Below are 23,872 nucleotides of genomic sequence, written 5' to 3'. Positions count from 1 at the left end.
AACAGTAACGCTGTTAGTAGCCACAGAAACTTAAACTGAGAAAAAGGACATTTGTATTATGAAGTATTTAGTGATTGTAAATAAACACACTACAAAGAATGTACATTCACTATACAAAGAAAAATATGTGAAAAGTTGTTTAGAATGTTTCTCTGTCAGCGAGGGTCCCATGAATAAGCCTGATTGAAAGGTAAAAACATAAAACAATCCAAAATACTCAAATAACCATTTTGGACAAGAATCTTACCTTTTCATTATGAGGAAGTGTTTGTGTTCTGTTAAATGTATCCCCATCATTTATACTTATCAGTTCAGCATCTGCAGGTGGAAATGTAGCAGGGAATACCACTACATCACTTTTCAGTGTATCAGAACTAAAACACACATCATACTGCTGAGTAGATTTGGAGTAAGACCAGCTTCCATCAGGATGTGTGGTGATCACTGGTGCACTGTATCTGCTGAAACTGACATCTGTCCTACAACATTTTACAGCTATTAAACTGAATAAACTCAGTAAAAATATCGCTGAAACTGACACAATGCCAATCAGCAAATACATGTTTAAATCTGAGAAACTGTCCTCCTTTATCACTGCATGTTTGAACTGAGTCTTTATGTCACCTGTGCTCTCAATAACCACAACATCAACAGACACGGTGGCAGACAGTGAGGGCTCTCCGTTATCAGAAACCAAAATGACCAGTGGGTGAGTTTTCAGGTCATTGTCACTCATTCTCCTCTTAGTCCTGATCTCTCCGCTACTGGTTCCAATCCAGAAGAGGTTGTTTCCTTTGGGTTCAGAGATGTGATAAGAAAGCAGTGCATTATATCCAGAATCCAAGTCTACAGCTCTGATCTTGGCCACAAAGTAGCCTGCTTCAGCAGAATAGGGAACATTCTCTGTGTGAACAGAGCCATGCTCAGAAAAGGGAGCGAGAATACTTGGACTGTTGTCATTCTCATCCAGAATAAAAATGTTCACAGTCACGTTACTGCTCAGTGGAGGAACACCAGAGTCTATTGCCTGAACTTTAAACTGAAATGTTTTTGTCTCCTCATAGTTAAAAGACTTCAAAATGTGTATCTCCCCATTATCTCCATTTATAGTGACAGCAGAAAATATATGTGATAAATTTTGTGAGTCTAATATTGCATAAGTTATTTTAGAATTCTCATTTAAATCTGGATCATTAGCTGAGAGAGTGTGAATTATCTGCCCTTTTGGGCCATTTTCTGTTACATAAACATTGACTACTTGATCCGTAAAGTGTGGCGCATTGTCATTTACATCTGACACTTGAATTGTAAAAACTCGAGTACTAGAGAGAGATGGGCTTCCGTCGTCTATCGCTATAATAGCGACATTATACTCAGCTTTAAATTCTCTGTCTATAGGCCCGTCTACCACAAGAGAATAATAATTCTTGTAAGAAGACTGCAGTTTAAACGGAACTTCGCCAACTAAACTTCCATGCGCATTACCATTCTTCCCGGAATCTTTATCAGATATTGCTATTAAAGCAACGGCTGTGCCTCTTTTGGCATTTTCCGTGACAACATTTATCTGGGATGTCAGCGAGATTTCCGGAGCATTATCGTTTATATCTACAACCTGAATTAATACTTTACAATGTGCTGATCGAGGAGTCAGTCCCTTGTCCTTAGCCTGTGCGTGGATTTCATACGCATTTTGTGTCTCAAAATCGACCGTGCCCCGTACTGTAATCTCTCCCGAAACGGAGTCAATGCTGAAAATGCCACCGTTATTTTCGTCACTATCCTGGTTAACCAAAGAATAAACTATTTGGCCATTTACTCCCTCGTCTGCATCTGTCGCGTTCAGATTAATCACAGCTATTCCAATTGGAGTATTTTCTACAACGCGAATCTTATAAAGAGTTTTGTTGAATACCGGGGCGTTGTCGTTAACATCTTGCACATTCACCACTATCTGCAATGTTCCCGTTTTGGGAGGTTTTCCTCCATCAACCGCAGTCAGAATGAGAAGAATTATATGCTGTTTCTCACGATCTAAAGCTTTCTGTAATACTAATTCAGCAGACACACTCTGTTCTCCACTAGTTTGTACATCCAGAGAAAAATGCTCACTTTGGCTCAGCTTGTAGTTCTTTATCGAGTTACTACCCACATCAGGGTCTAAAGCTCTCGGCAGCTGAAATCTGTCTCCAACAACAGCAAGCTCGGATATATTAAAATGCTTTGATTTAACACGAAACAATGGTGCATTGTCATTCACGTCCAATACGTTCACCTCGATGCGAAACAAATTCAACGGATTGTTAACAACAGCTTCCAAAAGCACGGAACATTGTAGGGAAGCAGAGCAAAGCGCCTCTCTGTCCAGTCTCTCGTTGACGAACAATGCCCCAGTTTTCAGATTAATCTCAAAATACTTCTTCCCAGACGTGGAAACGATGTGAAACATGCGAGATTCCAATTCTTCAATGTTTAGGCCTAGATCCTTTGCTAAATTTCCAACAAACGTCCCCGTATTCACCTCCTCGGATACCGAATAAGCAATCTGAGCAACAGCGAGGTCCGCGATTGTTATTAAAATCACAACAATAAGAATGAAGGAGAGGTCCGTCCTGTTATCCATATTGTGAGATCCAGTGACTAAAAACATATGATTGAAATGTTACTCAGACAAAATCCTTTAGCATTGCCCATGTGAAAGATCTCCTGGTACGTGGTACGATCCATTTTCATGTCTGAGGAACAAAGCGGATGAGCAGTGCATCACTTAAAGCCGAGGAGGCGCCAAAACCGATAGTGCGGCGATTCAAAGCGACAACAAGAGGTGTTATCAAAATGTTTTAGTAAAAACAAAAACAACAACCCTACATTAGTATCCCTTTCCCTTTTTAATGTTTTTTTCCTCAGTAAAAAAATACTATATATATTTCTTCTGTTTTATATAAAACAGAAGAAATAATTACGCGCAAAAAGCTAACGTATTCCGATAGCAACAAAGACGCAACAAAGACGATTTTAGAAGCCAACATGAAAAAAAAACTTATAATCTTAACTGCCTTTGAAAACAAACAAAAAAAAAATACAAATATTAAGAATAATATTATTGATGTTGACTGTTAAGAAACATTGTTGTTCAGTTGTAAATATACATTAAATATATTGATACAAAGCCAAAACCCATATACTATTAGATATTATCTTAGCAAATTGCACGAGTATCTATGAATAGAGGTCAAACAAAGCAATGCAGCAGTAAAAATGAGATAAACATAAGACAATAGTTCATAGTGATATTCAGCTTTCTTAATAAACTTGAAATTATGAGAAGACCTGAGATCCACAGGATCTTACCTTCTCTTTATTAGGGAGTGTTTGTGTTTGGTCAAACGTGTCTCCTCCATTTATACTGATCAGTTCAGCATCTGCAGGTGGATATTGGGCAGGGAATACCACTACATCACTTTTCAGTGTATCAGAACTAAAACACACATCATACTGCTGAGTCGATTTGGAGTAAGACCAGCTTCCATCAGGATGTGTAGTGATCACAGGTGCACTGTATCTGCCATTTGTCATGCAGCATTTTACAGCTATTAAACTGAAAAGACTCAGTAAAAATATCACTGAAACTGACACAATGGCAATCAGCAAATGCATGTTTAAATCCGAGAAAGTGTCCTCCTTTATTGGAGCATGTTTGAACTGAGTATTTAAGTCAACTATGCTTTCACCAACCACAACATCAACAGACACAGTGGCTGATAGTGAGGGCTCTCCATTATCAGAAACTAAAATGACCAGTGGGTGAGTTTTCAGGTCATTGTCACTCATTCTCCTCTTAGTCCTGATCTCTCCGCTGTTTGTTCCAATCCGAAAGAGGTTGTTTCCTTTAGGTTCAGAGATGTGATAAGAAAGCAGTGCATTATATCCAGAATCTGAGTCTACAGCTCTGATCTTGGCCACAAAGTAGCCTGCTTCAGCAGAATAGGGAACATTCTCAGTGTGAACAGAGCCATGCTCAGAAAAGGGAGCAAGAATCTCTGGAATGTTGTCATTTTCATCCAGTATAAAAACATTCACAGTCACGTTACTGCTCAGTGGAGGAACCCCAGAGTCAGTGGCCTGAGCTATAAATTGAAATGTTTTTATTTCCTCATAGTTAAATGATTGCAAACTGTAAATATCTCCACTATCAGGGTTTATGTTTACCATGGATGGCACCGGAACATTTCTAGAGCCTTCCAGTAATGAATATGATATTCTAGCATTGTCTGCAACATCACTGTCAAAAGCAGATACTGTATAAATAACAGATCCAACCTGACTGTTCTCTTTTACATAGACATTAATAGTGGGCTTATTAAAGCATGGCGCATTATCATTCACATCAGAGACATGTACAGTAATGACTTTCATGCTGGATAGAGGTGGAGTCCCTTCATCAGTCGCTGTGATAGTCACATTATACTGAGAAGCACGTTCTCTGTCAAGAGGTCCATTTACAACTAATGTATAATAATTCTTATATGACTTTTGAATCTTAAATGGGACAGATCCAATAATTTTGAGAGTTACCTGACCGTTTTTGCCTGCATCGTTATCAATAACAGTTATCATTCCCACCATTGTGTCAGCTGGTGTATCCTCCTTGATAATGTCAACTAATGAGGTCACGAATATTTCAGGAACGTTATCGTTAATATCAATGATTTCTACTAGAATCTTGCACATTGCCGCTCTTGGATTATTACCTTTGTCCTTTGCCTGCACCCGAAGTTCAACCGCATTTTTCTTTTCATAATCTACATCACCAGTCACTACAATTTCGCCGGTTTCTGTATTAATTGAAAATGCGTTAAGATATTTATCGCTGTCGTGGTTAACAAACGTATATGTAATTTCTCCGTTAAATCCTTCATCCAAATCACTGGCATGCACAGTAATTACGGGCGTACCTGGTGAGGCATTTTCGTTAACCTGGGCTTTATACAGTGATCTACTGAAAACAGGAACATTATCATTAACATCTACCACATTTATAATAACCAGAATCGTTCCAGATCTGTGAGGTTTTCCTCCATCGACAGCAGTCAGTGTGATGTGGATCGCAGGCTGTTTCTCTCTGTCTAAAGCTTTTTGCAGTACTAATTCAACCGATACACTCTGCTCTCCGCTATGTACATCTAGGGAAAAGTGTTCATTTTGGCTCAGCTTGTAGCTCTTTACCGAATTGCTTCCTACATCTGCATCATACGCGCTCGGTAACGCAAATCTCTCCCCGGGAGCAGCAAGCTCTGAAATATTTAACATCCATTCTGTCTGCCGAAATACTGGTGAGTTGTCGTTAATATCTAAAACGTTCACCTCAAACCTATATATATTCAGCGGCGACTGAGCGACAGCTTCTAGCGCTATAGAACAGTGTATGTTGCGTTCACAAAGCTCTTCTCTGTTAAGTATTTCTTTAACACTAATAATACCAGTCTTCCGATTAAGATCAAAATACCTGCTATAAGCTTCGGTAACAATGTGGAATCCTCGGATTTCAAGGTCTTGAACGTTTATATTTAAATCCTTTGCCAAATTTCCGACTGGTGTACCTGGGGATGTTTCTTCCGCTATGTTATAGGCAATCTGTCCATTCACAAATCTCCAGAAATTAAGCAGGAGAGAATAACATATCCATGACTGAAATATTTGACCCGCTGATGCAGCCATTTTACGGAAATGCAATAGCTCTGTCAAGAAAAATACAAAAATCCATCCCAGTAGTTGCGAAACTGTATCTTGTCCGCATTTAAATAGCAGTTACGCACAATGGCGTATTCTAAACAAAGCCGTCTGGGCAGCAGAGAGATTGCCCTGCCTCGAGAAAGGCGGAGCACACAGAACAACACGAAATAACGTATGGTAGAAGGCCAGTGACATCAAGTGGCCAACTACTACCCTTATCGTTATATCGTTGTTTTATGTATAATTTAAAAAAAAACATTTAGTGTACAAATTAGTACACCTTTCTCCGTTTTAGCTGAATAAACACTTGCAAACAAGGCTAATCATATCCATAGTTATTTTGAATGTATTTTTATGCTTTTTTCCCCTAATGAAAAAAATACTACACACACCCACACACACACACCCACACACACACGCACACACACATGAAGACGCACATGAAGAGTTCCTCAACAAATAAAGAGTGGCTGGGAGAACAAGTGCACTGGCCTATAATCAATTAACTATAACAGAGCTAATTATTTTGTTGCTCACATAACACCAATAATATAATAGTGGCTTTAATAATATTAAACATTGTACTTCGGGATGAACCTGAGAGGACTTTTCATCTCTGTACTCTGACAGAAAAGAGAAATGGAGAACAGAAATTGATTTTCAGCCTAATAATAAACACAAGACCTATAAATGTCACAATTTTACATGCTCCAAATGTCCTACAATTATTCAGCAAAATCACAAGCCTTGAAGTAATTCTTATCACCTACTAGACCTCATGCAATGCTGCAGAATTTTGTCTTTTCTGTAATCTGATTTATTTAGGCAAAACCTAGAGAATACCAACTGCCCATACTGTAGAGCACATTGATATTATCATAAAAGATTTCTCCTTTCCAGGAGCAAGACACAGCAGTGAACACAACATCAATGGTGCCACATTTTGGATTTTTAGTTGTAGCTATGGGAACAATTAATCAAGGACTTACTCTTCATGAAGCCTCACCTAATGCAAGTCAGTGGACATACACAGTTAAGTAAGGTTTAGCTGTGATGAAATATATGTGGTGCTTATTTGTGAAAAACAATGCTACTTAAATTCATTCTTCCCTTTCTCTTAGTATATGCTTTTTTTATGCTTAAAAAAACAACGTATACAATTTGCCCGTCCAATATACTTCAACTCCAACACAATGGAACCGTGAAAATCCACAGAATGACACAATTTTCCTTCATTGCAGCCATAACCCAAAATACCACAGCTATTACATATTACATAGCTATATACATACTACAGTCTGCAATGCAATGAAATATAAATTACTATAACTAGAACCTAAGGCTCGACACATCTTCAGAACAAGGCACACACTTCCAACTGTATATTGCTATTATTAATAATATGTTATTAATAATAAAGTTACTAAAAATAAAGAATACCAAAATATTTCAATACACAAGAAGAGTCACAAATATATTGGATACCTGGCAGCTGGGAAAAATCTTCAGATCTTGAAAATGTAACATTTCAAATATATAGTTCTGGAAGTCACATATTACACCAATAGAGGAAAAGGGAGAAAAGTGCATTTAAAAATTCAAGTCTAATTCCAGTGACAGGCAACAACATTTCGATTTCTGAAAAAAAAAAAAAAAAAAAAAAAAAAAAAAAAAGTATATTAAGGTGATATAATAACAGTGAATATATGATAAGACATACAGACTCCATTGCAAAGCATTGTCATTGCAAACTGAATTGATTACACATGGTGTTTTCCCAAGGCACTTTGGGAGAGCATACACTTTTTGTATGGAGTTTTAAGTTATCAGTATTGTTTATAAATATTACATAATGATCTATAGTCACAGATCTTACCTTCTCTTTATTAGGGAGTGTTTGTGTCCTATTACAAGTATCTTCTCCATTTATACTGATCAATTCAGCATCTGCAGGAGGAAATGGCGCAGGGAAAACCACTATGTCACTCTTCAGTGTGTCCGAGCTAAAACATACGTCATGCTGCTGAATAGATTTGGAGTAAGACCAGCTTCCATCAGGATGTGTAGTGATCACTGGGGCACCATATCTGCTAAAACTGCCATCTGTCCGGCAGCATTTGACAGCTATTAAACTGATCAAGCTCAACAAAAATATCACTGAAACTGATACAGTGGCAATCAGCAAATATATGTTTATATCTGAGAAGCTGTCCTCCTTTAATGGTACATGATTGAATTGAGTCTTTTTTTCATCTGTGCTCTCAACAACCACAACATCAACAGACACAGTGGTTGAGAGTGAAGGCTCTCCGTTATCAGAAACCAAAATGACCAGTGGGTGAGTTTTCAGGTCATTGTCACTCATTCTCCTCTTAGTCCTGATCTCTCCGCTGCTGGTTCCAATTAGAAAAAGGTTGTTTCCTTTAGGTTCAGTGATGTGATAAGAAAGCAGTGCATTATATCCAGAATCTGAGTCTACAGCTCTGATCTTGGCCACAAAGTAGCCAACTTCAGCAGAATAGGGAATGTTCTCAGTGTTAACAGAGCCATGTTCAAAATAGGGAGCAAGAATCCCAGGACTGTTGTCATTCTCATCCAAGATAAAAACATTGAGAGTGACATTACTCCTCAATGCTGGAACACCATAGTCTGTGGCCTGGACTCTAAACTGAAATGTCTTTAATTCTTCATAATTGAAAGATTGCATACTATAAATATCACCACTGTCAGAGTTTATGTTTACCATGGAGCTTACATAAATATTTTTAGAGGTTTCTTGCAATGAATACGATATTCTAGCATTATCACCAACATCAGGATCAAAAGCAGATACTGTATAAATAACAGCCCCTACTGGACTGTTCTCTCTCAAGTACACATTAATAACTGTCTCTTGAAAACGTGGTGCGTTATCATTCACATCAGAAATCTGTACAGTTATGACAGTAGTGCTGGATAGAGGTGGAGTCCCTTCATCAGTAGCTTTGAGAGTGATGTTATATTTAGACACACTCTCTCTATCTAGTGGGCCATCTACTACTAAAGAATATTTATTTTTGTAAGTGTGCTGTATTTTAAACGGTACGGAATTGTGAATTTTAATATTTACAGCACCGTTTTTTCCAGCATCGCTATCTTTAAGTGATATCAAGCCAACCATTGTATCAGCGGTAGCGTCCTCTCTAATCATGTTAACCAAAGAATTAACGGAGATCTCTGGAACATTATCGTTAATGTCAACGATTTCCACTAACACTTTACATAATGCTGCTCGTGATCTCTCCCCTTTATCTTTAGCCTGAACACGAATTTCATATGCATTTTGCGTCTCAAAATCGACAACACCGTGTACTGTAATCAGCCCAGTTTCAGAGTCAATCGAAAATGTGTCTAAATGTTTTTCGATGTTTTGCCTAACGAACGAATACACGATCTCGCCGTTTTTGCCCTCGTCTGCATCAGTAGCATGAACCGAAATAACGGATGTACCGTGTGGTGAGTTTTCGACGACACTGGCTTTGTAAAGTGCCTTACTAAAGACTGGGACATTATCGTTGATATCCTCAACACTTACAACTATCTGCAAAGTGCCGGATCTGGGAGGTTGTCCTCCATCTAATGCAGTCAGTATGAGTTGAAGCACAGACTGTTTCTCTCGGTCAAAAGCTTTTTCTAAAACTAATTCAGCAGACACACTTAGCTCTCCATTGCTCTGGACATCTAGAGAAAAGTGTTCATTTTTACTTAGCTTGTAACTCTTTACTGCGTGACTGCCCACATCTGCATCAAACGCACTTGGCAAGGGAAACCTCTCCCCAGGAAATGCTGATTCTGAAATATTCAGTCCTGTTTTAGACAACGGAAACGTTGGCGTATTGTCGTTAATATCAACGACGGTAACTTCAAACCGATACATATTCAATGGAGAGTTAACTATTGCCTCTAGTTCCAGTGAACATATTGCGTCTCGTTTGCAGAGCTCCTCTCGGTCTATTCTTTCGTTAACATGTAATATCCCCGTTTTTAAATTAACGGCAAAATACCTTTTATTTGGTCCAGGAATTATTTCAAATCCTCGATGTCCAAGGTCTTGCACGTTTAGGGTTAAATCTTTTGCGAGATTTCCGATTTCTGTTCCTGGGCTCGCTTCCTCCAAAACAACGTATGTAATCTGCCCGTCTACTATACTCCGTCTCCAGCACAATGAAACCCCAAACATCAGAATTACACAAAATCCTTTTAGTGTGGCCATAATCCAAAACATCACAGCTGATTGTGGAAAACATAAGCAACAACGGTCTGCAATGCTACGGAATGTAAATTACGAAGAGTTTAACTATAATCCAAGCTCGTCGCATATCCAGAACAAAGCGCTCTCTGTGGAGGATGGACCTAGACTGAAAGGAGGAGCCTCCGTCACAAAAATTATCCGTCCAACTGCAGGTGGCTAGAGACACCGCGTGGAGAAATAGTTCAAATACAGAACACAGAAAAAATGTATCGCAAAAATTAACTAATAATGATAAAGACTATGCAAATATTCTAATCTACAGGACGAGTCACACATATGGTGAATATGTGGCAGCCAGGGGAAACCCTTCACATGGTGAAAGTTTGACCTTTATAAAATATAGTTCTGCCAGCCACATGTAACCCCAAGATGGAAAAAGAGACAAAAATGGCTATAATTATAACAATTTCAGTTTCCAAACATATGACAATTCAATTCCAGTTCAACTAAAAGTTAACAACACGTCGATTTTGGCACTTAAGCATTGAATCCGCATTTATTTTTGATGCAATAAATAAGATACAAAAAAATAAAAATAAATAAAAATAAAAATATGACTTTGATAACTATGTCCATTATTAAAGTAGATTTTTTTATTTGCTTAATAACTGGCAGGATATTCACTCCCAGCCAGCAAGTAGTATGTCTACAAAAGCAAACCTTTATAGATTCTAAGAAATCATTAGTTTTCTTAATGAACTATTTAAGAGTCTTCAATAACACAGTAGTTTTCTCCAGATTACCTTTCTTAAAAATGATAATACTGGTAGTATGTTACTGAGCTAAGAGGCAAGCAAACAACCCATCAAATTGTACATTTTTATCTTACTTAATAAAAACATTAGAATTACAAAAAAAAATAAAATAAAATATTGCTGAATTTTACAGCCTGAATTAATTAGGCGTAAACAACTGAATCAAACCATAAAATTCTTTGCATACTTAGCAAAAAAGACATACACTACTACACTGTGTTTATTACACTGGCCATGTCACTGACCCAACATCTTTGCAGTCATAAAAGGAATTTTTTTTATTTTTTATTTATTTATTTTAATCTTTTTCATCTGTCTATTAAACTTATACAATTACATTATTCCAAAGACAATCTCTTCCAGATGCTTGTAATTGGGGAAAAAGAATTATAGGTAGCTTGCACTAACGAAGGTAGGGAATAAATGATTCAGAAAAATAAGTGGGTAGAAAAGACAGCAAGAATATTACAAGTCCAGGAAAATGAATACAAGACAAGTAAAGGGAAATTGCTATGTAAAGTCTTATCTGTAATTTAAGTATAAAAAAAATACCACCATTAAAGATCTTACCTTCTCTTTATTAGGGAGTGTCTGTGTTTTGTTTAAAGTGTCTCCTTCATTAATACTGATCAATTCGACATCTGCAGGTGGAAATGGTGCAGGAAAAACCACAACATCACTCTTTAGTGTGTCAGAACTAAAACACATGTCATACTGCTGAGTAGCTTTGGAGTAAGACCAGCTTCCATCAGGGTGTGTAGTGATCACTGGGGCGCTGTATCTGCTGAAATTACTGTCTGTCCTGCAGCATTTTACAGCTATTAAACTGATTAGACTCAGTAAAAATATCACTGAAACTGACACAATGGCAATCAGCAAATACATGTTTAAATCTGAGAAACTGTCCTCCCTTACTGGTGCATGATTGAACTGAGTCTTTATGTCAATTATGCTTTCAACAACCACAACATCAACAGACACAGTGGCTGAGAGTGAGGGCTCTCCATTATCAGAAACCAAAATGACCAGTGGGTGAGTTTTCAGATCATTGTCACTCATTCTCCTCTTAGTCCTGATCTCTCCGCTGCTGGTTCCAATTCGAAAAAGGTTGTTTCCTTTAGGTTCAGAGATGTGATAAGAAAGCAGTGCATTATATCCAGAATCCAAATCTACAGCTCTGATCTTGGCCACAAAGTAGCCTGCTTCAGCAGAGTAGGGAATGTTTTCAGTGTGAACAGAGCCATGGTCAGAATAGGGAGCAAGAATCCCGGGACTGTTGTCATTCTCATCCAATATAAAAACATTTACAGTGACATTACTGCTCAGTGGAGGAACACCAGAGTCTGTGGCTTGAACTTTAAACTGAAATGTTTTTAATTCTTCATGATTAAATGACTGCAAACTATGAATATCTCCACTATCAGAGTTTATGTTAATCATTGATGTTAAATAACTATTTTTATTGTTTTCTAGCAATAAATACGATATTTTAGCATTATCACCAACATCAGGATCAAAAGCAGATGCTGTATAAATTACATAACCAACCTTACTGTTCTCGTTGACATACACATTAATGACTGTGTCTGAAAATCGTGGCGCGTTGTCATTCACATCTGAAATGTGTACGGTAATGACAATGGTGCTAGAGAGAGGTGGAGTTCCTTCATCAGTTGCTGTGAGCGTTATATTATATTGAGAAACACTCTCTCTGTCTAGATGTCCCTTTACATTCAAGGAATATCTATTTTTATACGTGTTCTGCAGAGCAAATGGTATAAAACCTTTTAAATTTAGAGATGTGACACCATTTTTACCGGAATCTTTATCTTTTACCGCTATTAAGCCGACCATTGTCCCATCTGGCACATCTTCTTTAAGAACGTTAACTAGTGATGTTACCATTATTTCTGGAGCATTGTCATTAACATCTATAATTTCAACTAGGATTTTACAAAACGCTGACCTCGGAGTTATTCCTCTATCTTTTGCCTGGACTCGAATTTCCACTGCATTGTTTTGTTCGTGATCCAGCTTTCCTTTCACTGTTATTTCACCGCTTTCAGAATTGATATCGAATAAATCAATTATTCCGTCATTATCATTATTTTCGAATGAATAAACGATTTCCTTGTTAAGTCCTTCATCTGCATCATTGGCGGTAACTGTAACAACAACTGTACCAGACAGCGAATCTTCTGGAATTTGAGCTTTGTACAGCGATTTTCCACAAATGGGAGTGTTGTCATTCACATCAATGACATTTACTTTTAGATTTAATGTACCCGATCTGGGAGGTTTTCCTCCGTCCACAGCACTCACTATGAGGTGTATCACAGGCAGTTTTTCTCTATCTAGTGCTTTTTGTAATACCAGTTCAGAAGATATACTTTGCTCTCCGCTATGTACATCAATAGAGAAGTGTTCATTCTGGCTAAGCTTATAGCTTTTTATCGAGTTACTGCCCACATCCGCATCAAATGCACGCGGCAAATTAAACCTGTCTCCTAGAGAAGCCGATTCAGAAATATTAAGCTCTGTTTTTGACGAGCGAAACATGGGTGCGTGATCATTTGCATCTAATACAGTAACCTCAAATCGATACATGTTTAAAGGCGAATTAATAACAGCCTCCAGTTCAAAAGTACATTTCGTACTGCGTCCACAAAGCTCCTCGCGGTCTATTCTTTCTTTAACATGGAGGACTCCAGCTTTCGCATTTAAATAAAAGTACCTTGCATTCGGTCCGGAAATAATCTGAAAACCACGGTGTTCCAATTCTTGTAAATTGAGATTCAAGTCTTTTGCTAAATTTCCAACTGTAGTCCCCGAATTACTCTCCTCCATCACGGAATATGAAATCTGCCCATTCGCAATACTGAAAGGACAACAAAGGCAAGTAAAAAAGATCCACAATATATATCCGTGATCGACAATTTCAGCCATGTCCTACTGTCAGTATCTTTTACAGACAACATTAAAATCCGAGCGTATAACTTTGTGATTTAATCCACCATACAACAGCGCAACAGCCCAACTGATATAATGTCTCCAGAACAATAGCCGTGCGCGAGCCGGTACGCCCTATCTCCTGACGAAAAAGGAGCCTCGTCAAACAGAGAAAACAAAAGCTAAGCTAAAACCATTCTGAGAGTGACACCATGTGGATATCACGGAACACGTAAGAAATAGATAAGTAATATTTGCAAAATCGAAGTTTAAAAATATATATAATTAACTATTAAAATAAAATAAGGAAATACAGGACCGGGAAAAACAATTAGCCAATAGTATAGACTGCATAAAATTACTATGTGCTATTCTTATTTAACCATCAAAAATGGCTGTAAAAATAACTTAGCAGAGCACAATTAATATTCACAACTAGCACACTTTTCTAGTGTTTAAAAAACTTTCTGCTTATTTATTTATTTATTGTAAGCATACATCCTGTCAAGGCACATAACCAACATAATCGCTAATTAATAATTATGTATGTCTTTATTGAATGTATTATATATTCTTAATTGATAAGTTCATATAGGAAACAAATATGAAATTTTAAGAAAATGATTACATTTTCATCAGGGAGCAATCAAAACAAATCTGATTAATTAGACTATTACAAACCCGTTTTTTTATAGAAACTTTCAAAATTCATGATATTAATTCCAAATATTACATCATAATTAAACAACATATAAACCAACAGTTGATTTAAAAAAAATAATAATACAAAAAACAATATTAGTCTTACCTTATGTTTATTAGGAAGTGTCTGTGTTCTGTTTAAGATGTCACCTTCATTGATACTTATCAGATCCGTATCTGCAGCCGGAAATGGTGCAGGGAAAACCATTACGTCACTCTTTAGTGTATCAGAACTAAAACACAGGTCATACTGCTGTGTGGATTTGGAGTAAGCCCAGCTTCCATCAGGATGTGTAGTGATCACTGGGGCACTGTATCTGCTAAAAGTACTGTCTGTCCTGCAGCATTTTACAGCTATTAAACTGATCAGACTGATCAAAAATATCACTGAAACTGATACAACAGCAATCAGCAAATACATGTTTAAATCCAAAAAAGTATCTTCTCTTACTGGTGCATGTTTAAACTGAGTATTTAAGTCAACTATGCTTTCAACAACCACAACATCAACAGACACAGTGGCTGACAGTGAAGGCTCTCCGTTATCAGAAACCAAAATAACCAGTGGGTGAGTTTTCAGGTCATTGTCACTCATTCTCCTCTTAGTCCTGATCTCTCCGTTGCTGGTTCCAATCCGGAAGAGGTTGTTTCCTTTAGGTTCAGAGATGTGATAAGAAAGCAGTGCATTATATCCAGAATCCGAGTCTACAGCTCTGATCTTGGCCACAAAATAGCCCGCTTCAGCAGAATAAGGAATGTTTTCAGTGTGAACAGATTCATGCTCAGAAAAGGGAGCGAGAATCACAGGACTGTTATCATTCTCATCAAGGATAAAAACATTCACAGTCACGTTACTGCTCAGTGAAGGAACACCAGAGTCTGTGGCTTTAACTCTAAACTGAAATGTCTTTAATTCTTCATAATTAAAAGACTGCAGACTGTAAATATCACCATTGTCCGAATGTATGTTTACCATTGATGCAATAGTAGCTTTTTGAGAGTTTTCTACTAATGAATATGATATTCTAGAATTATCACCAATATCAGGATCAAAAGCAGATACTGTAAAAATAACATTTCCAACCTGACTGTTTTCTTTTATATACACATTAATGACGGAGTCTTGAAAACGTGGTGCGTTGTCATTTACATCAGCGACGTGTACAGTAATGACAGTGGTGCTGGAGAGAGGTGGAGTCCCTTCATCAGTAGCTGTTACAGTGATATTATATTGTGAGATATTTTCTCTGTCTAGTGAACCATCGACAACTAATGAATAATAATTTTTATATGGTGATTTAAGCGTAAATTTTTCATAATCCGAAATATATACTTTAACAACTCCGTTATTCCCGTTATCTACGTCCGTGACAGTCAATATTGCGATTACGGATCCTGCAGGGGAATCCTCTCTTATGTTATTCATAAGAGAAGTTAGTGAAATTACTGGTATATTATCATTAACGTCAATTACTTCCACTAAGACTTTACAGTGCGTACTACGTGGCGAATGACCGCGATCACGGGCTTGAACACGGATTTCAAACGCAGGATTATCTTCATAATCTAATTTGCCATTGACTGTAATTTCACCAGTGTCCTGGTCTATTTTGAATAAACCAGATGATGTTGAACTATCGCGCTCAATCAGAGAATACACAATCTCACCATTTACACCGTCATCTAAATCTGTAGCCTCAAGTTTTATTATTGTCATCGCAGTTGGAGCATTTTCTGAAACACGAACTTTATAAAGCTGTTTGCTAAATGTGGGAGTATTATCATTCACATCAACGACATTTATGACAACGGTCGCCGTTCCAGATTTGGGAGGTTTTCCCCCGTCTACAGCAGTTAGAGTCAACCGGATCAAAGGCTGTTTCTCTCGATCTAAAGCTTTCTGTAACACTAACTCAGCAGACACTGTTTGCTCTCCGCTCTGTACATCCAAAGAGAAATGATCATTTTGGCTCAGCTTGTAACTTTTCACCGAGTTGGTCCCTATATCTACATCTTTAGCTACTGGTAATGGGAATCTTTCCCCATTATATGCTGACTCAGTGATATTTATATTGAATGACGTTTTATAGAAAAACGGTGCATTGTCATTTATGTCTAATATGATCACCTCTATTCTATGGAGATTTAGGGGATTATATAAAATGGCTTCTATGTTTACTAAACACTTTAGTACATTACTACAGAGCTCCTCTCTATCTATTCTCTCACTGACAAATAGCACTCCGGTCTTCAGATTTACATCAAAATACCTCTTATTGTGTGTCGATACAATCCGCAGTCCTCTCGATTCCAGTTCAAGCAAATTTACGTTTAAATCCTTTGCGATATTTCCAACAACTGTTCCTTTTTCAGTCTCCTCTGTCACAGAGTAAGATATCTGCCCCGTGCAGAAACCCGATAAACACAATACCGCAATGAACTGAACCCACACCGTCTCTTTTTGGACAGGGACGCCCATTGCAGAAAATTCAATCTCAGAATGTAAAGCATCCAAACAAACTTGTAGAATTTCTAGAACAATATGCTATATAATTAGGGTCTCACATGGAGCCAACGCGTCAAAGTAAGTCCACCATTTCGTGTTTCGAGGAACAAAGCACGTTGTTCCTTTATGCTGCTCGATTAACCATTCAATAGGAGGAGCCTTATAAAAAAAAGCGAATTGTTGTTTGCACGGTCTATAGCGACGCCAAGGGCCCGTTTTACTATATACACATATCAAAACATATATAACCAGTGTTATGTATTACTTTCTATTGTTATCATTAATTTTTAAATACGATTACACGTTATGTATTTTTGCATGCGAAGAAAATTGTTCCACGTTCAGTGTTTGGGTTGTACTGCTCTATAATGAGAACGTGCAGTTTATTGTAAATAGAGTCACTGAAGTGATATTTCTCTCTCTCTCTCTCTCTCTCTCTCTCTCTCTCTCTCTCTCTCTCTCTCTCTCTCTCTCTCTCTCGCTCTCTCTCTCTCTCTCTCCCTCGCTGGCTTTAATATTGATTTAGCTGGATGAACCTGTACTTTATTGATAATGCAGCAAACAAGTGTTAAATTTATTGATAGAAACTTTAAAGTATTATAAGCACACAGCTGATAACTATATAAAACTATTAACCAGAGGGTTTTTCCTTTCAAATATACCCATTGAACTAGTTATTAATTTATTTATAAATTAATTTATTATTTTATATTTTATTATTTTAAATTTATAAATTAATTTATTAATTGATTAAATTGCTTGCTTGTTATATCGTATTATTTCATGTTGAAATGAATTTTATAATGAAATGAACGACAATAATTTAATGAATAATGATTGTTTCTAATACTGATTCTTCTTGCTCTTGATTAGCCAAAATGGCATATTTGAAAATTTAAGCAGTCAAAGAGAGATTTAAACTTAAAGAAAAACAATATGTAACAATTACAGTCTATAAAACGTACTCAACATGCTGAACAGAGTTTTACAAATGCATTGGTATATTGATGGTGTAAGCATTGTGGTGGTTTCCTGACACATAGTTATTTCAGCACCAAGGACAGCATAAAATTAACCCCGCACTTTAACAACTGGTAAAATAAATTAATCTTACCTTATCTTTATTAGGAAGTGTCTGTGTTTGGATAAACTTGTCCCCTTCATTTATACTAATTAGATCAGCATCTACAGGTGGATATGGCGTAGGAAAAACTACCACATCACTCTTCAGCGTGTCGGAGCTAAAACATATGTCATATTGCTGAGTAGATTTGGAGTAAGACCAGCTTCCATCAGGGTGTGTAGTGATCACTGGGGCACTGTATCTGCTAAAACTGCCATCTGTCCTGCAGCATTTTACAGCTATTAAACTGATCAGACTCAGTAAAAATATAACTGAAACTGATCCAACAGCAATCAGCAAGTACATGTTTAAATCTGAGAAACTGTCTTCCTTTTTGCTGTGTCCTACATGTTTGAACTGGGTTTTTATGTCATCTCTGCTCTCAACAACCACAACATCAACAGACACAGTGGCTGACAGTGAAGGCTCTCCGTTATCAGAAACCAAAATGACCAGTGGGTGAGTTTTCAGGTCATTGTCACTCATTCTCCTCTTAGTCCTGATCTCTCCATTGCTGGTTCCGATTCGAAAGAGGTTGTTTCCTTTGGGTTCAGTGATGTGATAAGAAAGCAGTGCATTATATCCAGAATCCGAGTCTACAGCTCTGATCTTGGCAACAAAATAGCCCGCTTCAGCAGAATATGGAATGTTCTCAGTGTGAACAGAGCCATGCTCAGAATAAGGAGCAAGAATCCCAGGACTGTTGTCATTCTCATCCAGGATAAAAACATTTACAGTGATGTTACTGCTCAGTGGAGGATAACCAGAGTCTGTAGCTTGAACTTTAAATTGAAAGATATTTATTTCCTCATAATCAAATGATTTTAAGGTGTGAATCTCTCCTGTAACTGAATCTATATTGACCAGCATAGATACGGGAATTTGGTTGCTTGTTTTCATTTCTAGAAGAGAGTAAGTAATCTGTGAATTTTCATAAATATCATTATCAAATGCAGACAAAGTTTTAATAACAGCCCCAACTTTACTGTTCTCCTTCAGGTAAACATTAATGGTGTTCTCTCGAAAATTTGGTGCATTATCATTCACATCAGAAACTTGTACATTAATTACAGTTGTGCTGGTGAGAGGCGGAATCCCTTCATCACTAGCAGTAAGAGTTATGTTATACTGAGACTGACTTTCTCTGTCTAATGGACCATTTATTGATAGAGAATAATAATTTTTGTAATTAGTCTCAAGTTTAAATGGCATTTTGTTAGAGACAATACAATTTACTAAACCATTTTTACCACCATCTCTGTCAGTCACTGACACAAGTGCAATGGCAGTACCAATTTTGGAGTCTTCCTTAACAGTCTGCATCAGCGGCGTTACTCTGATTTCAGGGGCATTGTCATTTTCATCCAACACCTCAATTAGAACTTTGCAGTGTGAGGCCATTGGAGGGTGTCCTTTGTCACTGGCTTGAACATGGATTTCAAAAGCAATGTCTTCCTCGAAATCTACTTTGTCCTTCACTGTTAAGGCTCCAGACTGTGTATCAATGGCAAAAATGGATAATATTTTGTCCTGGTCTCTTTTATTAATAGAGTAGAAAATTTCACTATTTAATCCTAAATCGCTGTCTGTTGCATTTAATACGACAACTGTAGTGCCAACAGGGACATTTTCAGGTATAGATGTTTTGTAAAGTGGCTTACTAAATACTGGGGCATTATCATTTACATCTAACACATTCACTATGATTTGAGATGTTGCAGATTTTGGTGGGGTGCCTCCATCAACAGCGGTTAGTGAAAGATGGATTACAGGCTGTTTCTCTCGGTCTAAAGCTTTCTGCAGTACTAACTCTGCAGACACGCTCTGCTCTGCTTCTTTGGATATCCCTATTGTAAAATATTCATTTGAAGTTAGTTTGTACACATTTACAGTATTTTTCCCAACATCTACATCGGTGGCCCGAGGCAGAGGCAGTCTGACTCCAGGAAGTGAGCTCTCTGCGATATCGAGCGTGTGTGAATTTTCACTAAAAGTAGGCGCATTATCATTAACATCCAGAATATTAATTTCAATTCGGTAAAGCTTTAAAGGGTTGTTAATAACGGCCTCAACACTTAATGTACATTTAATCGTTTTAGCACAAAGCGCTTCTCTGTCAATATTCTCATTAACGTAAAGAAATCCAGTCTTTGGATTTACCTCGAAATATTTTTTCTCTGATCCGGCGAGAATTTGAAAAAAACGCGACTCCAGTTCCTGTACATTAATATTTAAATCCTTTGCGATATTTCCGACTGATGTCCCGGTTTTCGACTCTTCTGACACGGTGTAGGAGAGCTGCTGCCCTGTAACTGATTCCCAGCAGTAGTCAAACAAAACAAGCAAAACATACGCCGTAATAGATCCACGTATAAATAAAGACATTGTTCTTTCAAATCGTAATGCATAGAACCAGGAAATAAGCTCGAAGTAATCCAAATGGGTTTAACTTAGATATTACAATACCGGTCGACATTGCTTTTCATTACACACTAGACGGCTTATTCCTTTCCAAGCGTAATGCATTTCCTTTAAACAAAGCCCAGATTAAGCCACTCCCCATGGGTGGGGGGTGTAGATATAGATATATCTTGATTCAGTGGTCAACAGTGACATCACGCGCGCACAATCATTCATTTCAACTATTTCTTACTAACATGCGCACACAATCATTTATTCCTTTACCGCCATTAGGAATAGATAAAATGCTACTGTATATGATTTCCATTACTTAACAAATATTCACAGTGGTTATAACGGACAATATATTCAACATGTTAAAAAAAAATGTGTATATATATATATATATATATATATATATATATATATATATATATATATATATATATATATATATATATATATATATAAATGTATATATATATATATATATATATATATATATATATATATATATATATATATATATATATATATATATATAATAATAATAATAATTTCATTTAGAGAACTGAGAGTAAATTCGGGCCACGACCAGCACCCGGTTAGTAAAGTACCAAAATACGTCCCGTATTTTAAAAAGGAATTCACTCTGAATAAAAATCCGAGTATAAAGCAAATTCTTACCTTCACCGTATTAGGGAGTGTTTGTGTTCTATTAAAACTGTCTTCTCCATTTACAGTGATCAATTCCGCATCTGCACGTGGAAATGGTCCAGGAAAAAACACAACGTCACTGTTCAGCGTGTCCGAGTTAAAACACACATCAAACTGCTGAGTAGATTTGGAGTAAGACCAGCTTCCGTCAGGATGTGCAGTGATCACTGGGGCGCTGTAACTGCTGAAACTGCCATCGGTCCTGCAGCATTTTACAGCAATTACACTGACCAGACTTAATAAAAATATCACTGAAACTGATATAACAGCGATAAGCAAATACTTGTTTATATCTGAAAAACTGTCCTCCTTTTTTGTTACATGTTTGAACCGAGTCTTTATTTCATCTGTGCTCTCAACAACCACAACATCAACAGACACAGTGGCTGAGAGTGAGGACTCTCCGTTATCAGAAACCAAAATGACCAGTGGGTGAGTTTTCAGATCATTGTCACTCATTCTCCTCTTAGTCCTGATCTCTCCGCTGCTGGTTCCAATTTGGAAGAGGTTGTTTCCTTTGGGTTCAGAGATGTGATAAGAAAGCAGTGCATTATATCCAGAATCTAAGTCTACAGCTCTGATCTTGGCCACAGAATAACCTGCTTCAGCAGAATAAGGAATATTCTCAGTGTGAACAGAGCCATGCTCAGAATAGGGAGCAAGAATCCCCGGACTGTTGTCATTCTCATCCAGGATAAAAACATTTACAGTGATGTTGCTGCTCAGTGGCGGAACACCAGAGTCTGTGGCTTGAACTTTAAACTGAAATGATTTTGTTTTCTCGTAGTCAAAAGCATGTAGGTTTTGTATCTCACCGGTGAAGCTATTAATTGAAAACATCGAGGAAACTGGTATGCCGTTGATTGTGGTTTGCGATAGAGAATACGTTATTAGTGCATTGTTATTAATATCTAGATCTATCGCTGTCAGTACGTATATAACTGAACCAATTTGACTGTTTTCCTTCAAGTAAGCATATACTATCTTATCTGAAAATCGTGGAGCGTTGTCATTAACATCTGCTACTCTGACGTTTATTACTTTTGTACTGTATAGAGGTTGGGTTCCTTCATCCACTGCTATAACTTTGATATTATACTCTGCATCTTTTTCCCGATCGAGTCCGTCATCTAAGAGCAGTGAATAGTAGTTCTGGAACGCTAAATGCAATTTAAATGGACTGGGACCTTCAAGTCGACATTTAACTGCACCGTTTTTTCCGGAGTCCATATCTGATACTGTAATTAAAGCAACAACCGTGCCCTTTGCCGCGTTCTCCTCTATTGGGTTAAGAAGTGACGTCACAGTCACGATCGGCTGGTTATCATTTACATCTAAAACTTCTACTAACAGCTTGGTATGTCCCGACATAGCCACATTACCCTTATCTATGGCTTGAACACGAATCTCAAAGGCATTATTTTCTTCATAATCAATTTCGCTTTTTATTTTCACATTGCCGCTTTCACTGTCTATCTCAAACCTGTTCATAATATTTTGGGACGTGTGACTCATAAAAGAATACATTATTTCGCCATTTAAGCCTTCGTCCAAATCTCTGGCCTGTACACTGATAATTGTGGTCCCAACAGTAGTATCTTCGGCTACAGAGACTTTGTATAAAGATTTTGTAAATACAGGTGCATTGTCATTAACATCTAGAATATTGACTTTAATAGTTAAAGTCCCTGTCAAAGCAGGAGATCCGCCATCAACGGCAGTAATTAAAAGGTCAAGATTAGGAATTTTTTCTCTGTCCAGTGCTTTAATAAGCACCAGTTCAGTGGAGATAGTTTTGTCGCTCTGTGTCTGCAAATCTAATATAAAATATTCGTTAGAATCGATCTTATACGTTTTCACAGAGTTGACACCAATATCTGCGTCATGCGCGCTCTGCACAGGGAAGCGCGCCCCAGTACCAGTGATTTCAGTAATATTTAGATAAGTTGAACTAACAGGAAAAACAGGAGAATTATCGTTAACATCGACAATATTTATTCTTACCTGGTAAAGCTGTAGGGGACTATTGGCCAAAGCTTCTAAATTAAATGAGCAAGAGACAGCGGACTCACAGAGCTCCTCTCTGTCAATCCGTTCGTTTACCCGCAGCACGCCTGTATCTGTATCCACTCTCATGTATTGCTTTTTAGCACCGGAAACGAGGCGGAATTCACGAGATTTTAGTTCTTTTAAAGAGAGGTTAATATCTTTGGTTATATTTCCCACTGTAGTGCCCACGTTCACCTCCTCTAATATACTGTACACGATCTGCCCCGATGCAATTTCCAAGACATAGCTCGATAAAACGGTTAAAAATCCTATCACTACAATTCTTTTCGCAATCATGGTTGACGTATATGCTGCTGTAATAATATTTCTGAAAAATCGATGTGCAAATGCATGAGGGTAAGACAAATTCCACGTGTTGAAGGTTTTAAGCAATGTTCAGAGACAAAAGAACACAGTGCAGCTTGTCTTTTTTTTAATTGACAAGAATTAAGATCCATACAATTACACCATCCAAAATAATCCAATAATCCACCATCCAACAATCCATCCAGCTTCTTACAAAACCACCAACAAAAACATATCAGATATGATGCTCAAAAGAATCATCCACTAACAGATAAAACGGAAAGTAAATCCATCGTACTGTACCTCTGTCGAGTCATAAGAAAACTAAGAGGATGTGAATA

At 37.4% G+C, this 23,872-nt stretch overlaps 3 protein-coding genes across 3 annotated transcripts; all 3 read right to left on the bottom strand.

The window, feature by feature from the left end:
* Positions 1 to 247: 247 nt before the first annotated feature.
* Positions 248 to 23,522, bottom strand: LOC132857400 (protocadherin Fat 3-like). Its single transcript, XM_060887357.1, has 3 exons — positions 21,077 to 23,522; positions 18,051 to 20,371; positions 248 to 318 (listed from the first exon to the last, which is right to left on the bottom strand). Exons 1-3 carry the CDS (start codon positions 23,520 to 23,522, stop codon positions 307 to 309), a joined length of 4,779 nt encoding a protein of 1,592 aa, XP_060743340.1. The 3' UTR covers positions 248 to 306.
* Positions 11,302 to 13,725, bottom strand: LOC132857302 (protocadherin alpha-3-like). Its single transcript, XM_060887276.1, has one exon. The coding sequence runs from the start codon at positions 13,723 to 13,725 to the stop codon at positions 11,302 to 11,304; it is 2,424 nt and encodes an 807-aa protein (XP_060743259.1).
* LOC132857301 (protocadherin alpha-2-like) lies at positions 13,911 to 17,013 on the bottom strand. The gene is made up of 2 exons (XM_060887275.1): positions 14,490 to 17,013; positions 13,911 to 13,926 (listed from the first exon to the last, which is right to left on the bottom strand). Exons 1-2 carry the CDS (start codon positions 16,907 to 16,909, stop codon positions 13,911 to 13,913), a joined length of 2,436 nt encoding a protein of 811 aa, XP_060743258.1. The 5' UTR covers positions 16,910 to 17,013.
* Positions 23,523 to 23,872: the final 350 nt, after the last annotated feature.

The sequence above is a fragment of the Tachysurus vachellii genome, chromosome 14, assembly GCF_030014155.1.
Source record: "Tachysurus vachellii isolate PV-2020 chromosome 14, HZAU_Pvac_v1, whole genome shotgun sequence".
NCBI lineage: Eukaryota > Metazoa > Chordata > Actinopteri > Siluriformes > Bagridae > Tachysurus > Tachysurus vachellii.
Note: the sequence above shows the minus strand (reverse complement) of the source record. Positions and strands in the feature narration are given on the sequence as shown.

Bases quoted from the DNA above. Each gene is read 5' to 3' on its own strand.
- LOC132857302 (XM_060887276.1), bottom strand. From the start codon at position 13,725: ATGGCTGAAATTGTCGATCACGGATATATATTGTGGATCTTTTTTACT.
- LOC132857400 (XM_060887357.1), bottom strand. From the start codon at position 23,522: ATGATTGCGAAAAGAATTGTAGTGATAGGATTTTTAACCGTTTTATCG. The intron at 20,372-21,076 runs GTACTTTACTAA...GCTGGGAATCAG, and splicing joins AAAATACGGGACGTATTTTG to TTACAGGGCAGCAGCTCTCC.
- LOC132857301 (XM_060887275.1), bottom strand. From the start codon at position 16,909: ATGGGCGTCCCTGTCCAAAAAGAGACGGTGTGGGTTCAGTTCATTGCG.